General features: G+C 33.2%; 1 protein-coding gene across 1 annotated transcript; it reads left to right on the top strand.

Annotated features, from left to right (window-relative positions):
- Positions 1–9329: 9329 nt before the first annotated feature.
- On the top strand, positions 9330–11189 carry LOC133173846 (uncharacterized). Its single transcript, XM_061308920.1, has 4 exons — positions 9330–9442; positions 9534–9578; positions 10143–10277; positions 10363–11189. The coding sequence occupies exons 1-4, from the start codon at positions 9424–9426 to the stop codon at positions 11187–11189; spliced, it is 1026 nt and encodes a 341-aa protein (XP_061164904.1). The 5' UTR covers positions 9330–9423.
- The last annotated feature ends 6058 nt before the right edge of the window (positions 11190–17247 follow it).

Below are 17247 nucleotides of genomic sequence, written 5' to 3'. Positions count from 1 at the left end.
TATATATATATATATATATATATATATATATATATATATATATATATATATATATATATATATATATATATATATATATTCACTGAATATTATCTTCTTAATTACTTATGAAAACCTGTTTTTGGCCCTTTCATAAATGAAACATACAATGTTGTACATATAATAATGTAATATCAAACGTACTTTATCGTACTTTATATGGTTATTTATGCATACATAAATATAAACAATAAAAGGATTTTTCTTTCTTTGTTAGTACAATAGTTACAGCTATTTCAGAATAGATTTATATAACCCGCTTACGCGGGATAATTATGTATTTTTTCTGCAACAGCTCCAACATTTATTCCCATACTATTAACCAAAGAAAGCATTTTTATGTTTGAATTAATCAATATGTTCATGTCTTACATTTAGCGTGTTTCCCAGGATTCTTTGGAAACAATTGTGTCATGGCATGCCCTAGTGGAACTTACGGTAATTTATGTGTCAATAGATGCAAAAAATGCACAGAATCCGAATGACGTCCTGTCTATGGCTGTGAGAAGCCAGGTATGATCATCTTATATCTCTATCATTCTTTTTCCAACTATAGAAATAGCATTTTTCAATGCGACTGGATCTCTCTTTTTTTCAGAAATTTCAACTCTTGAGATAACTTCACAAATTTACCAAACAACAACTTTCCTTTCTACATACAGCGAGAAGTCTACAAGGAAATCCGTAAATAGCACACATTCATCTCCACAAATTTCTCGGTCCACTTTAAAACAGGTTTTAATTTCCACTCGTTTAACCACTCCATCCTTGAAATGTGAGGACAACAATAATAATACTGTAATAATTGCAGTGGGAGGTGCTATAACATTATGTTTGGTCATTCTTATTATTCAAGTTGGGTACAAACAAATACTGCAATGTAAGAGAAAAAAAACCCGTTTAACTACAGAACAAAATCATACTGAAGGCAATAATGGGCATTGCAATGAACTCAAGAAGACCTAAAGATGATTCCAAAGAGAAAAATAAGTTCAATATGTTAAACTGTTCCTTATATTACTAATACTTTTATAAAGGTATTTCTCTCTCTCTCTCTCTCTCTCTCTCTCTCTCTCTCTCTCTCTCTCTCTCTCTCTGATAACGATTCTTTAGAACTATGTCATATTCATCATAATATCATATTATGCCCAAGAAAATTAAATGTTACTTTTATATATTAAATCATATTTGCAGGTTGCAATGGAAAAAAAAATATATGTGTTTGTAAATGTATAACAAAGGTACTGGTTCTACAATGCTCGTTTTAAATATAACATTTTTCAAATTTGTAACTTTGTATGCTTAACAGTAATGAAAAAGAAATAATAAATTAAGTTTTAAACAATATAGATTATTTTATTTTATTTTAATTTTGTGACACCCTGTATCGTTAGCGTAAATTACGATCGAGGTATTTTGTATTCAATATCCGGACACCCCTGTAGAAAACTCTAGACATATTTGATTTAGCAAGCAAGCAGCAACAAGGTGGTTTATTACTTTAGAAATATGCATCCGGTATAGACAAAGGAAAAGAAAAGTGCCGATGGGTTCGCCAGCCTGGACGAGGGAGAGTAAAACGCCATACTCGAGGCCCCGCAGAATTACTGTCCCTTACAGTCCCCTGAGGAGATGTGCCACTTCCCCATTGCCAGGTTCCCGTGGTCGACGTGAGGGTATCCAACCCGACAATATCTAGTGGAAATCAGCAGTGTGTTCTGGCTGATGTAAATGAACAACCAATCAAATTACAATTGTACATCACACCAATATACAGATGCTAATGAAAAAGGTGACGATAACGAACAGTGATCGATCCCCAAAAATTTATAAACAATAAAAATCTGTGAACAGGGCATAAAACACTGCCCCCCCCCCCCGAAAATTCCAGAGGTGGGATCAGATACTTAGAAAGAGTAATTTAATATGGACATAACGAACAGTAATCAAGCTCAAAAGTCCATTGAAACAATAAAAATCGGGAGCAGAGCAAACATGGGGCTCTAACACATCAAATGTGGGATCAGGTATCATGCAGAAGTAGGAATCCCCAATACAATCAGTATTAAAAGCATCCCTTGTTTCTAGGTCACACCTGACGTTTAGGGAAACATTCCATGTACAAATCACAAGGGTTTCCCCTTAAAACAATACAAGCAAATTTCAAACAGATTTTAAGTTGTAATAAATACAACCAGGATAAAGTTTGTAATTTATTCCTTACATGCCGCTACAGCCTCACTTGCAGTCAGAGATAATTGTTTACAATGTCTTTCCATGGGATAATCAAGTTGCGTTTGAGTGTATGTTTTTTAAGTAAACAGTGTACATACATGTAATTTTCGGACAAAGCAAAAGTATCCTACAATTTGAATAAGAATTGTGTGGTGTTTTTGATACCTTTGGTACATTTTCATTTATTCCAAAAGAAAATGCATTAGTTAACTATCCATTGTATATGGCAATCAAATGTGGAGATGCAAACAATTTAAACCTTAAGTGCAAGTAAAACTTCTATAAAACCCCAGAAACTGCAAACAAACTGAGTCAATAAAAAAACCCAGATCATGCAGATATCTATATCTCGTCCCAAAATTACAATTAATCAATAGGCCATATACATGTTCCATCCTTGATTTCCTGGATCCTCTCCTTCATCAGAGGAATGCTAAATCTTATTTAAGGACAGTGTATACAAACAATTATTTATCAAAACTCTAAAAAAGAAAACTTAAATGCTATATACTAAGTAGACTGAAAAAGTTAGTTGCAGAAAGGTTTAAAACATAATAGACATCATAGAAAGTTTACTTTTTCTTAATATTTTAGAAATCTACTATTCACATCATTTACAACCAAAATAGTTTCAAAAATATATTAACATTTCCAGGCATCTATTTTTTCCTTGTATCATATGTCCCTAAAGAAGAAACATCAAATCTGTTTGAACAGATATGTAATTGGCTTAGTTGTCCACGCAATATCCAGTTTAATCGAACAATTAAGATCAAAAACAATTTTGTCTACTGTCTTCTTAGTGTATTTAATTTGTCCGAAGGATTTTTTTTTGTTTGTTGTTTAACGTCCCTCTCGAGAGGGACGTTAGATTTTTAAACAGTTAAACCTACCCTGGATTGATCATATGGTTATTAAAAGTATGCATGAGAGGTGGAGCTTATATTGTAAATAGCCAAGCATAAAAAGCAATCTATATATATAAAGAAAAATGTGTGACCTCTCTCTCTCTTATGTAATTGGTGCAAAATTTACAACGATTTAGAAAAGAAATTAACAATATGACCACATCCACGTAAGTAAAGATAATTGTTAATCGATGTCTGACAATTTTATAAGTTCGAACACAATGTCTTAGTTAGCACATAACCTACTACCTTACACGTCACGTGACGGAATTTAGAATTCAAAAAGTTACTAGATGTAAAAAAAAAAAATCACGTGGTGAATAATAATATTCAACATGTCACAACGCTTGGATACAATGTAAGAAGAAACAGGTTTTTTTTCATTTTTAAACCATGAGCAAATGTTTGTCTATTGATCTCCTCTTGACAAAACTTTATATACGCAAATATACAACTACTATGAAACGGAGAACAATAAATAAACATGCGCTGACTATTAATATAGTCAGTAAAAAAGCGTGGGTTCTCATTATCCTAAGGAGATTGATCTTGTATGCATATGAAAATTAATAAGTTAGGGTATATCATATCTGGGTTTTTTTTTTTTTTTTTTTTTTTTTGTTAGCTTGTAAGTTTTTTTTAGTTATTTACATGAAAAAAAAATGATTGACAGGATTTTTTTAAAACCCCGTACCAATCTGAAGAATCCCAGACCAAAAAACTGCTTCTTCAGCATCTCCTAGAATGAAATGTATAGAGATTTCGAACAGTATTCAAGCTAAAAAGTCCATTAAACAATACAAACTTTGGACTTGAAGAAATACAGACCTCTAAAACATCAGAGGTGGGATCAGGTGCCATGGAGGAGTGAGCATTTCCTTGACATGATCGGGTAATAACGGAAAAATCCGTCGACAATTCAGTGTTAAATAATAGCCTAACAATTAGTATAAAAAAAGTCAGTCAGCATTTGACTTAATGATAAATTGTATTTGCTGACAAGGTCATCGACCATAAAACTTATGAAATGACGACTTTAAACGAGACTGCTGATATTCTTGTTTCATCAACTTGTTTGTCAATAACTTACCTCGTTTTAGAAATTGTTCATACAAAGAGCATGCTCTTGCGTATCGAATCAACTGAGAGATTTAAACCCCGTATACAGGTGATGAAGGTATATTGCTGCATAAGTAAGGGAAGTTGACGATTGAAAAGTTAAAGTCATCATGTTTATCATAAAGCTTGGTTGTTAGATTACCATTAAGGTCTTTTTTAGTAAAATATCTAAATATGAAACAGATGTGTCAGATTCTGTGGTATCTTTTATCTCAAGCTCACTGGGATATATCGTATCGACATAAGAATGGAAATAACCATTGTTAATTAATAATACGTCGTCGATATATCTAAATGTCGAGTTGAAGGCCACGGCATGTGTTTTCTTCTTTTCACGTATTTTGAACAAATTCTGCTTCATATGAATACAAGAATAGGTCTGCTAATAACGGGGCTCAATTAGTACCCATGGGAATTCCAATAGATTGTTAGAAGACCTGGTCTCCAAAAACCACATTGATATTGTCAATCAGAAACTCAAGCATCTTTATAATATCAACTTCAGAGTACTTTTGTGTACAATCAGAATGTTTTTTTAACAAAATAATTTTGCAAATGCCCATTGACAAGGTAAGTAAATTTACAAGTTCCATTTTTATTGAAAAAGCAGTTGTCAGTGATATCAAAAAGCCTGGACTTTAATTTATCGTGGGGAATGATTGTATATAAAGTTAAAAAGTCGTAAGTTTTAATGTTGATTTTGGTAAAATGTTGTGATTTCAAATTTTCCAAAGGTTCCTTGGGATTTTTAAGTATCCATATCTGATTTACACCACTTCTCGAATATATTGTTGCACAGTACTCCTGAAGTTTCTCCTTCACTACTGTTAATATTTTAGTGAGGAGTAAAGAAAGAGGCTAAGAGATTGAAGACATGAAAAGTGTGTCAGTAAAATCCCCGATCTCTGACTCCATTACAGGGAATTCCAAAGGCTTGGATAATAACACATATTTAGAATCAAAGATTAAATCACAACAGATAGTTACGCTGAACTTACTAGAACAACAACAGTTAGTAAAATAAATAAGTGCAAGCTGATAAGGAGAAGAGCGAGGATACCTCCCAAACAGGCATTTGAAAACTCCTCTCCGTACGATGACACTGTTTATAATTTTGCAAGATGAAAATCTAAAAGGAACTGTAAAACAAAGCAGTGACACGCATTTAGATGAAGTCAATGTAAGGTGTAACACTTATTTAGATATCACTGTATCATGATATTTTGATTAAATAAAAGTAACATTTACGATACTTTTACATTTAACGATAATTTAAATATTTTAAGTAACTTGATGCTGCCGGGATTAAAGGGCTGAAGTCCAGAAGACGTCTTTTAAAGGGTTGTTTGTTTGTTTTTTCGTAGAGTATCCTTGTTCCTTTTCCCATTTAAATACTTTGTTATTTTCGTTCTCAGGAGTCTTTCAAACTAAACTATTTGAACTATTTGATTGATTGATCCTCATTTAAGATGAACATGTGTTATTTGTACTGATAAACAATGTCAAAGCATCAAAAATATAATATCAATGGTGAGAAATGTATGATAAACTTTGTTTTGATTAAGTCTTTCTTGTACAGAAGTCAGTATGAGAGCAGCGCTTCTGGAACGATTTGGATAGGGTTTTTTTTTCCGTAGACAGATCCAAAGAAGTGTCAATTACAAACCATAAGGCCAAAGGTCAAGAATTAGGCAGCTCGACATTTAAATATATCGATTACATTTTATCAATTAACAATAGTCACTTCATATGATGATTCGATATATCCCAGTGACCTTGAAATAAAAGATACCATAGGGTCTGAGACATCTGTTTCATATTTTGAATATTTTACTAGAAAAAGACGTTCATGGTAACCTAAAAACCAAACTTTATGATTAACGTGATGACATAAACTTTTCTATCGTCGACTTCCCTTACTTGTGTAGCAATATACCTTATCACATGCATATGGAGTTCATATCTCCCAGTTAATTTGATATGCAATAGCACGCTCCACAATTTCTCGCTAGCTACTGACAAACAAGCTGATGAAAATAGGATATCAACAGTCTCGTTTAAAGTCATCATTTCGCAAGTATTACAGTGCAGGAAACTAATTTTGTTACAGCATCGATGCTGATTTGAATGCTTCCTTTGCTTGCTGATTTGAATGCTTCCTTTGCTTGCTGATTTAATGCTAGTAATCCTTATCCTGATGCTGTTTTATAATTAGGTCAATGCTACCGGAAGTAGCATCATGCTACCGGAAGTAGAAAATGAATTTCAACATTGCCGTTTAAAGCAATAAAAGTGCCTTTTACAATTATTTGATCATAATATCTCACTATGTATCAATAATGTGAATACTTTAACCAATATTCTTTCTTTCTTTTTAATTTTTTACTGAATTAAAACTCATTGATTTTCTGATGCTAGTAGGATAATGCTGATTTTATGTAGGTCAATGCTGGTTTTATCCTTTGCTTGCTGATGCTGATCCTGGTAATGCTGTTTTTTAAATGCTGATGCTGATGCTAGCTCAATCCTGATGCTACTAATGCTTATGCTGATGCTGGTTTATGTAACAAAATTAGTTCTCTGCACTGTATGGTCATTACAATGACCTTGTCAGCAAATACAATAATTATCATTACGTCGAATGCTGACTGACGTTTTTCATACTAACTGTTAGGCGATTATTTAAACACAGCATTGTCTACGGATTATTCCGTTTGCCCGGTCATGACAATGGCACTCGGCGGGTGTGACCAATCGACAGGGAATGCTTATCCTCCATGGCACCTGATCCCACCTCTGATGTGTTTTATTGGGCCTTGTTTGCTCTGCTTCCGATTTGTATTATTTCAATCGACTTTTGACCTTGATTATTGTTTGTTATCTCCATATTTTTATTATAATCATTATTTGTTTATTTAATTTATTTATTTTTATTTTCTTCCGCGATAGATGGTTTATATTAATCAATACATTCTTATAAGACAGATGTGTTTCCTTCTAAACTTTTTTTCTATTTTATATCTTGCAAATGTGCATATATTTTTAAAATGTTGGCAATATGTCATCATATTTGGGTCAGTGATGTCGTTTTGGGTTGCACATTCATTATAGACATCCTGCTTGAAACAGCCCAGCTGAATATCAGGAAATTGTAAGCAATAAATAATACAAAAATATTGCCGAGATTTTAAAGTTGACTTCACTGATGTGCACAAATTTAAGGGGTAATATGTCTTTTCTTCCTTTTATGGAGGGGAGGGGTTTATTGCAAATGCGCAAATGATCAATGATAGGATTTTGTAAATATAAAGAAACCACAATCAATGCCTCTAATGCCATTTTCCTTGAATACATCAGGATCGTATCAATCGTCAATTTGACGCTTAAAAAATTAACGTCAAGTTAAAGGTTTAATTCAAATCGCAAGAGTCATCTCCCCCACTGTGCTGTACGTCTTTATTAGCCAGTGGATTAATATTTAGATCGCCATTAAAAATTAAAAAAAGATACAGAAAATAAACAACATTGTATTTGGTATTTGGGTAGGACATCTTTCCAAAAGATAAAGATAAGATAAAATTAGATTTTGATTATTTCCGAGATAAACTGTGATATGTTTCTCAGACATTTTTGTCTTTTAACATGGTTTCCTGATAGACATGCAATTCAACTGATAAAATAAAAAGCGAAAATCGTCACATTATAATAGTGTTTTTTTCTGTTTAGTTTTAGTCTTTCCAATGCTTCAAAGAGACCTTGGATGAAAAATCGTTTCTTATTCTTATTTTCAAGAGAATGTTCCTTTTCTTTTCTTTTCTTTTTTTTTTTGGAAATACTATAGTATTTAATGAGTTGATATAAAAAAGAAAGCATTATTTATTATGCTTCTTTAAAGGTAAAAGACTTACTGCACAAAATACGAAATTTTTCCTGAATTATAATTCTTTTGAGAATAAAGAAAACAAAAAACAAAATTTACAAAATTCCGTATATATACTGTACAAGGGAATGAACAAATAAATCATTGTTGAAGAAAGCAAACATATCCTATCACTGGGTCGTATTTTGGTTGACGTGTTTTATACCAATTGTTAGCCCTATTTCAATACTGGATTTGATTGCAGTATGTTCCGTCTACGTGATCAGTGCATTGCGCTCACGCCAGGTGTGATCGATCAACAGAGAATGCTTACTCCTTCTAGGCACCTGATCCCATCTTTTTTCGGGGGTCTGTGATTTTGTTCACAGATTTGTATTGTTTATGAAAAATTTGAGATCGATTACTTATCTTCACCTTTTTCATTCGGGAAAAAAATTGATTACATTTACAAATAATCTTTCTTGCAAGGTGGTAATTCGAATTTAAATGTTAGATCAAAGTTTATTTGCATTCAGGGATAAGAAACGATAATCTATTCTTTAAAATAACATGTGGAGATTTTTTGAATGAATGTCTCTGACACGACTTAGGTATAGACTTTTATTTTTAAAAAAACCATCTCAGTGTTTGTATAGCATAATGTTTGCATACTTTTTCCTTAATATGATTTTTTTTCATTTCTACATATCTTACTTAATGTAAGGACTTCTAAGAGAGAACTCAAGAATATCCTCTTTTGTCAAATTAAAATAGCAAGTTTGAGAGAGTTTTTTCTGATATGTGTTGATTTCTGTGAATATCAATAGACCAGTTTAAACATAAATCTAAAGAAAAGAAAGACACTATACACATTCTGCATTACATCGTTGCCATCTCTAAAATAACATGAATAATAAGGAAGGAAACGTACGTTCATCGATATCCTAAGCTTTTCGATTCTTTCAGTATTTACCATTAATATTACAGAAGGTTTTAAAAAAAATTAAATAACCATTTACTTAGTCAGATATGCATTTACTCATCAACAGCTGTCAAAATAAACAAAACTAGCCTATATCTTATTAAACTATTTATTATTTTGAGACTAAACTTCATGATGATGAATAATGGAAATTAAAATCTTCAGGAAGAACTTGAACAATATTTCCGTCTTGTTGATTAAAATGTTTCGTTCACAAAGTGATAAGCTGCTTGTCCTCGCATTTATAGGTCTCTTTATACTGGTATTCTCTCAAACAAAAAATGGTGAATGCACGGAAAGGTAAGATTTATCCACATATTCTTATGAAAAGTTATTTCTTCAATACAACTTGATAATATTGTATGGTGAACTCATTACAGACCTGTTTCAGACCAGTGTTGTTACAACTTTCATGTTGTGGGCAATAAATGCGAGCGTAAGTATTTTTCAAAATTTAATGCATTAATTTCTCATAAAAAATTATGTACTTTTTAACGTATTTACATTAACTCGTTCGTCAAATTTTATAATGCAGATAACAAATGTCATTGAGAACCTATACTAATTTTTTTAAAAACATTTTTTTGCCATATGAGTGGTATCTTAATATCCATGCGATATATAATAATATTTATATTTTTACATTCACTGAATATTATCTCCTTTATTTATGAAAACCACGGTAAGCCACCTGTATTTGGCTATTCCGTGAATAAAACATACACTGATGTACATATCAATAATGCAATATTAAACGTACTTAATCTTAATAACTTTATTTGATTATTTATACACACAGATATATAAACAATAAAAGATATTTCTTTCTTTGTTAGAATAGTATGGCAATTAATGGTACAGCTAATGCAGAATAAATTCAAATAAACCTCTTAGGCGGGACACTTTTTCGGTAACAGCTGCAACATTAATCCCCATACTTTTAACCAAAGAAAGCATTTTTATGTTTGAATTAATCAATATGTTCATGTCTTACATTTAGCGTGTTCCCCGGGATTCTTTGGAAACAATTGTGTCACGGCATGCCCTAACGGGACGTACGGGAATTTGTGTGTTAATATATGTGAAAAATGCACAAAATCCGAATGCCATCCTGTCTATGGCTGTGAGAAGCCAGGTATGATCATCTTATATCTCTATCATTCTTTTTCCAACTATAGAAATAGCATTTTTCAATGCGACTGGGTCTCTCTTTTTTCCAGAAATTTCAACTCTTGAGTTAACTTCACAAATTTACCAAACAACACCTTTCCTTTCTACATACAGAGAGAAGTCTACAAGGAAATCCGTAAAGAGCACACGTTCTTCTCCACAAATTTTTTGGTCCACTTTAAAACATGTTTCAATTTCCACTCGTTTAACCACTCCATCCTTGAAAGGTGAGGACAACAATAATAATACTGTAATAATTGCAGTGGGAGGTGCTATTACATTATGTTTGGTCATTCTTATTATTCAAGTTGGGTACAAACAAATACTGCAATGTAAGAGAAAAAAACGCCGTCTAACTACGAAACAAGATCATACCCAAGAAACATACGAAGAAATACCTGAAATTGATTTGGACTCAAGAAGACGTAAAGATGAGTCAAAGGAGAAGAATAAGTACAATATATTAAATCGTGTGCCAGAGTTACCTGGACGCGGATATCATGAGATTCAACAAATACAGATTTCTGAAGAGACACGATCGGGAGGAACCGTTCATTCCGACAGCAGTGGAGAATCTTATATATCACCAAACGAAAACGCCCCCCTCCACACATATACCCCGGTTATAGATTCTAATTACGATGATGTGAGGGAGATGGCAGAAAGTGGTAACGATAATTATTTAGACCCTGTTATAGAAATAACACCGGAAATACACGTGCCTTCTGCTGAGCAGGCGCATTCGGACTCAAGTCACGGTTCTACACAGTATAATGATATTGCATTACCGCGGGATCCGGTATGCGTAAATCGAATGGACCGAATTGGCCAAATTTTTGATGGAACTAATATGTATCTTGATGTTACGAACAAATAAAACAAATTCAAAAGTTTATTTTTTAATTATTTGTCCTAATGCTGTGGAATTTTGTATTACTAAGTTAACTGATTAATGATACAATGTAACAGTTGTTTTTCTTAAAACACCAATAACATAATTATTACCCTTTATTAATTAAAAATATCAGAAATTCAATTTAGGCCACCAATGGTTAATAACATACTGTTATCCATTTTTAAATGTCGACCCTTACCGTTAGCCCTTCAAATTTCTACATTTCAATTTCATTTCTGAAACAGCTGACAAATTTTACCCAAATTTAAATATATGTTGCATATAATTGGTAAAGTTAACAACCGCTTTGGATTGGGTTTCTGAAGAGTTGGACTAAAAACATTAAAATTAATTTCATCTTTTAAAGTTTTTTTCTTAGACACAAATAAGAAAACGATTCAAATTACTAACAAAAGCAATTTCTTCTACCAAAATTTGAATTCATGTCGCCTGAATTGAAGCGTATTACCACAGCACATGGTTAAGTTCCTGATATGGAAATACAATCATGTGATTGAAAGCCATCTTTACCCCCTGAACAACAGTCTTCATGATTTTGAAGTAGTGATTTATAATATCAAAACTTCCATGGCTGGTGTGATTTGTGGTAGAATTAGACCTTTTCACGTATATTAGTTTATATTACTTTGAATGATATATGGTACATCTTAAAACACAAGTATGTTTCTCTCTACGTAAAATAGAGAATCTCAAATTTACTTGTAAACAAGGTCATTGATACCATTATAAAATTTAGGAAATGTTGACTTTAATTGTGATTGATGTCCCCCACAAGGAGGATATTTTGTATTCAGCTCTTAAATTTAAAGAAAACTTTTTGAGCTGATTGATATGGCTCTCAGATGTTAGTCACTTTTAACAAAAGACTCAAGTGAGCTTTGTCCGTACCTGTCGTCTGGTGTCAGTTAAATTGCAACATTTTTCTCTTTTTAGGTCACCTTTTCGTCCGTCGGCGTGCGTCGTGCGTTAACATTTGAACATTTTCAGCTTCTTCTCTGAAACCGCTCAACCAATTTCAACCAAATTTGGCATATGGCATATAGTATGGGTGAAGGGGGACAAAATTTCTGAATTTCAGGGTCCCTGCTCCCTGGGGCCTGAGGGGTGGGGCAAAAACCACTAAAATTAATGCAATCTAAAAATCTTCTTCTTTACTCCCGGACATCAAGCAGTCAGACTGTTGGCATGATTGTAATAAGCATTGAGCCCTCTACCAAAATTGTGAAATTCATGGCCCAAGGGTTAGGGGTTCTGGGGCTAGGGTGGGGCTATGTAGATCATATAGTAAAAGTGCATTATTTCTTTGAAAATCTTCTTCTCTGCTCCTGGGTATAAAATAAACTAACCAAGTACATAGTTATGATAAACAAGAATGTCTCTTCCAAAATTGTGAATTTCATCGCCCCTGGGTCAGGGGTTCTGGTGAAGGGAAGGGGGGGCTCTATTGATTATATAGTGAAAATGCATTAAATCTTTGAAAATCTTCTTCTCTGCTCATGGGTATGAAATAAACTAACTAAGTACATAGTTATGATGAACAAAATTGCCTCTTCCAAAATTGTGAATTTCATGGCCCCAGGGTCAGGGGTTCTGGTGTTAGGGTGGGGCTCTATTGATTATATAGTGAAAATGCATTAAATCTTTGAAAATCTTCTTCTCTGCTCCTGGGTATTAAATAAACTAACTAAGTACATAGTTATGATGAGCAAGAGTGCCTCTTCCAAAATTATGAATTTCATGGCCCCTGGGTCAGGGGTTCTGGTGAAGGGGGGCTCTATTGATTATATAGTGAAAATGCATTATTTCTTTGAAAATCTTCTTCTCTGCTCATGGGTGTTAAAGAAATTAAATAAAAACATATTTATGGTGAGCAAGAGTGCCTCTTCAGAAATTATGAATTTCATGGCCCCTGGATCAGGGGTTCTGCTGTTAGGGCAGAGCTCTATTGATTATATAGTGAAAATGCATCAATTCTTTGAAAATCTTCTCTGCTCCTGAGTATTATTTAAACAAAGGAAGTGCATGGTTATGATAAGCAAGAATGCCTCTTCCAAAATTGTGAAATTCATGGCCCAAGGGTCAGGGGTTCTTGTGAAGGGGGGGGGGCTCTACTGATTATATATTGAAAATTCATAATTTCTTTCAAAATATTTTTTTTCTACTCCTGGTTATAAAACAAAGAAACAAGTGTATAGTTATGATGAGCAAGGATGCTTTTACAAATTTTTTAAAACTTGTGGTCCCAGGGGTTCTGTTGTTTCTCGAGGGGGGGGGGGGGGGCTCTATTGATAATATAGTGAAAATGTGTGAATTCTTTGAAAATCTTCAACTAGTTGCATAGTTATGATGATGAGGGTACCTCTTCTAAATTTGTAAATTTCATGACCCTGGGTCATGGGTTCTGGTGTTAGCGTAGAGCTGTGTTAAATAGTAAAAATGCATTATTTCTTTGAAAATCTTCTCTGCTCCTGGGCATATTGGAGGCAAACAGAGTAAAAGTTTTAATAAGCAAGGGTATTCTTACCAGAATTTTAAACATCTGGACCATTTGGTCAAGTGTTCTGGTCCTGGCCAGGGCTCTATTGATTTGTATTCTACTGAGTGAAGTTATTCCCCTTTGCCATTCACCTTTGATAATTAATCACTGTAGATAAGGTATTTGAAAGGTTAATAGAATAAGAGAATTATGCAAGAACATTGATTGTATAGTACAAAAAGTACTTTCCTAGTTTTAATGATCAGGTAGACTTGGAAATAATAGATGAATAAAAATGAAACAAAAATTACTTATCTTTTTAAATGTTCTTAAAAGGCCAAGTGAGGCCAATGTGAGAGGTAATAATATGGGGTTAAAAATAGATATTTTGTTAAAAGTCTGCATGGTAATAGTGATAAATGGGGGACAGATAGATAGATACTAGACCAATTATTTTGTTGATCTTAATTGTACAAATTTTCTTGCTTTTGGAAAAAAAAGCTTCATTTTTCAGTTTATAGATCCTCTAAATTGTTATACTCAGGTGACCGTTAAGGCCCTTGGGCCTCTTGTTTTTTTCTTAGTGCGAGTAAACTAATTTCGACCAAACTTAGGACAAAGCGTCCCTCTTCCAATTTTATTCAAGTTTGTTCAAATGAAATGCCATGTGAATATTTGAGAAAGACATGCTTGCGCTCTCTGTTTTCTTGAACAATATTTACCAAAAATGATGAAAATTTAAATAAAATGAGAAATTTACACATTTTATAATCTTCCTGTGACCTTTGCATTTTCTTTACTTATAATCAATACATAGTTTGAAAGAAGGATTGATCGCTGTTTTGCGTCCCATTAAGGAATTTTTCACTCATATAGAGACGACACCAAATACGAGTGAACATGCTTAAATTCAAAATAAGAACTTTACTCGGCACGCAGGGCCATTGAGCAGTAAGGGATCTTTATTGTGCCTACGTATACGTCTGCATCGACACGGGCCTCGATTTTTAAGGTCTCATCCAAATGACCTGCGACTTTCACTTCTAAGTGCAAAGCACTTGGCGAAGGAACAGTTGCTGACCTTTTTTATCGACTTAAATCAGTCACGGCGGGGGTTTGAACCCACAACTGTGCAATTACGTAAAAGAAGTATGACAAAAGGTTTTTGATCCTGAATGGTTGCTTCATTTTAAAAAAACATATCTATAAGGGAGCTTTACGTATATGTAATAATCTGAATATTTAAAGGTAAACACATCAATATTTTCATTGTGTTTTTAATTCATAAGTATGTCTCCGATTATAGATAATCAGTATTATAATTTTTATAAATTAACCATTTGATATTGAGCGTATGCGGATTATGTATTTTTTTCTGCAATGGTTGTAACCGTTTATCCCTCATTAACAAAGAACAAAAGGCATTTCTGTCTGTATGGATAATCGTATAAAGGTATTGGATTATTAGTCCCCTACCGGTGAAACCGGAGGGGACTATAGGTTTCCTCTGAGTCTGTCCTTCCGTCTGTCTGTCTGTCTGTCCGTCTGTCTGTCTGTCTGTCCCTCTGTCTGTCTGTCAGTCTGTCCCACTTGGTTTTCCGCACTTTTTTCTTAAACGCTTGCAGATATTGAGCTGATTTTTGGTATTGAGTGTATCTTGAGGAGTTACAGATCAAGTTTGCATTTCGTTCCGCTTCATTGATTTTTGACGGAATTACGGCCTTTTCAATTTTTAAGGGTTTTCCGCAATTTTCTTCTAAACGCTTGTAGATATTGAGCTGATTTTTGGTATGTGGCTTTACCTTGATTAGTTATAGATCAAGTTTGCATTTCGTCCCGCTTCATTCATTTTTGACGGAATTATGGCATTTTCAATTCTTAGCGGGAACCAGATTACACTTGCCGGTAGGGGACTAGTATTGCTAATGCAATACTCTCAGAATGCTTGTTGATTGTATGTTATGGTATGTTTTGTTGAAAAAGCCCACTGCTTTAGAAGTCTTACATACAGATTGCTTTAAACTAGATTACATTTAATGGAGTGATTAAGAGTATTTTTTTCAGAAAAATAAATAATATTCAATCCATGTCAATATTTAAGAAATAAACAACAATGTTAAAAAGTTCTCTGGGAAATGAACTTGGTTGGTAATGTGATCAAATCCTGTGACGCCCGAAGACAGAAATATGTAGACAAGATATCATCTCGCTGTGTGATTCGATCACGCCATGACCTCTGACCCCTAATAAGTTCATACAGAATTGAACATATTTTCTCTTCAATAGGTTCATCTAAGAAAAATATTTGCAAATGTAAATAATAATCAATGAACTAATTACTTGCTGACACATTTCAGTCGTTAACTTGTGTATTTGTGACGATGTAATGTATGTAAAACAAATGTATATTACCGTTTTAATCTTTTGATTGTATTATTCCCCTTATATTGTTTTGTGTACCTATCAAGCAAGACATCCCAAATACTTAAAAGATCAGAGTGTACTCAAAATACAGATACTTGTACCTCGGTAAAATATACGCATGTACATTACACCTCTTTTGTCCCCGTTCTTACTGAAAGTGGGAGATATTAATTTCGATCAGTCCGTCCGTCTGTCCTTCTGTCTCTTTGTAACACTTTCCTTTCCAGACAATATCTCAAAAGACTTGAAGCTTTTCTAATGAAATTTTATATCATAATCCCCTACGGCATAAAGAAGAACCCTGTTGATTTTGAGTGTAGTAGGTCAAATGTCAAGGTAAGAAATTCTTACATTGAAAAAAAAATGATTTCCATTGGTAACTTTAGTTTTGATTGAGCATTGTCAATGAAATTTTATTTTATAACTCTCAATGACATTCTGTCCGTGTGACACTCTTCTTTCTGGACGATATCTCTAAAAGCATTTGTGCTTAAACAATAACATTTTATACAACTCCCTAATGAAGACGCCTTATTGATTTTGAGGTCAAAAGGTCAAGGTCAGAAATACATGCATTGCAAAGACTGATTTCCCGATAAAAACTTTAGTTTTCTTTGATCTTTTGCAATGAAATTTTTTTACATCATAACTCCCAATGACTTTAACAAGGCCTCTATTAATTTTGAGGTCAAAAGATAAAGTTCAATTTTTTTTTCTTATTTTTTCCATGAAATAGTTTCCTGGTAATGACATACTCTTTCTTTGATGTTTTGCATGGATATTTTATATCATTAGTCAATATACATGTACCTTTTAAGAATCATTGATTCTTAGGTCAAAGAGTCAGAGACCAAGGTCAAAAATTCATATATTGTATATATAGTTTTTAGATAATAAGTTTAGTTCTTCGTTAGCTTGTGCAATGAGACTTAAGGTCGTGAACTTCTTTAATTTATAAGAGATCCCTTTTGATTTTAAGACCAAAAGCAGGAAGGTCAAGGTTTTTACTTATTTTTGTCTTTCTCCATCTGCATTTTTTTAGGACTTCCACCCTTTTCTTTTTCCTTAAGCGGGGGACACGAATTCTCTAATTAGCTTTTTTTCTGTTTTATTAGGCGT

This window comes from Saccostrea echinata, unplaced genomic scaffold (assembly GCF_033153115.1).
Source record: "Saccostrea echinata isolate AGI-Se365-2 ecotype Australia unplaced genomic scaffold, CSIRO_AGI_Sech_v1 ptg000056l, whole genome shotgun sequence".
NCBI classification, from domain to species: domain Eukaryota; kingdom Metazoa; phylum Mollusca; class Bivalvia; order Ostreida; family Ostreidae; genus Saccostrea; species Saccostrea echinata.
This window is presented reverse-complemented; position numbering and strand designations above follow the sequence as displayed.

What these genes read in the sequence shown, in the direction of transcription:
- LOC133173846 (XM_061308920.1), top strand. An exon ending in TGTGGGCAATAAATGCGAGC is followed by an intron (nt 9,579 to 10,142) that starts GTAAGTATTTTT and finishes TCTTACATTTAG; the next exon opens with CGTGTTCCCCGGGATTCTTT. An exon ending in CTATGGCTGTGAGAAGCCAG is followed by an intron (nt 10,278 to 10,362) that starts GTATGATCATCT and finishes TCTTTTTTCCAG; the next exon opens with AAATTTCAACTCTTGAGTTA.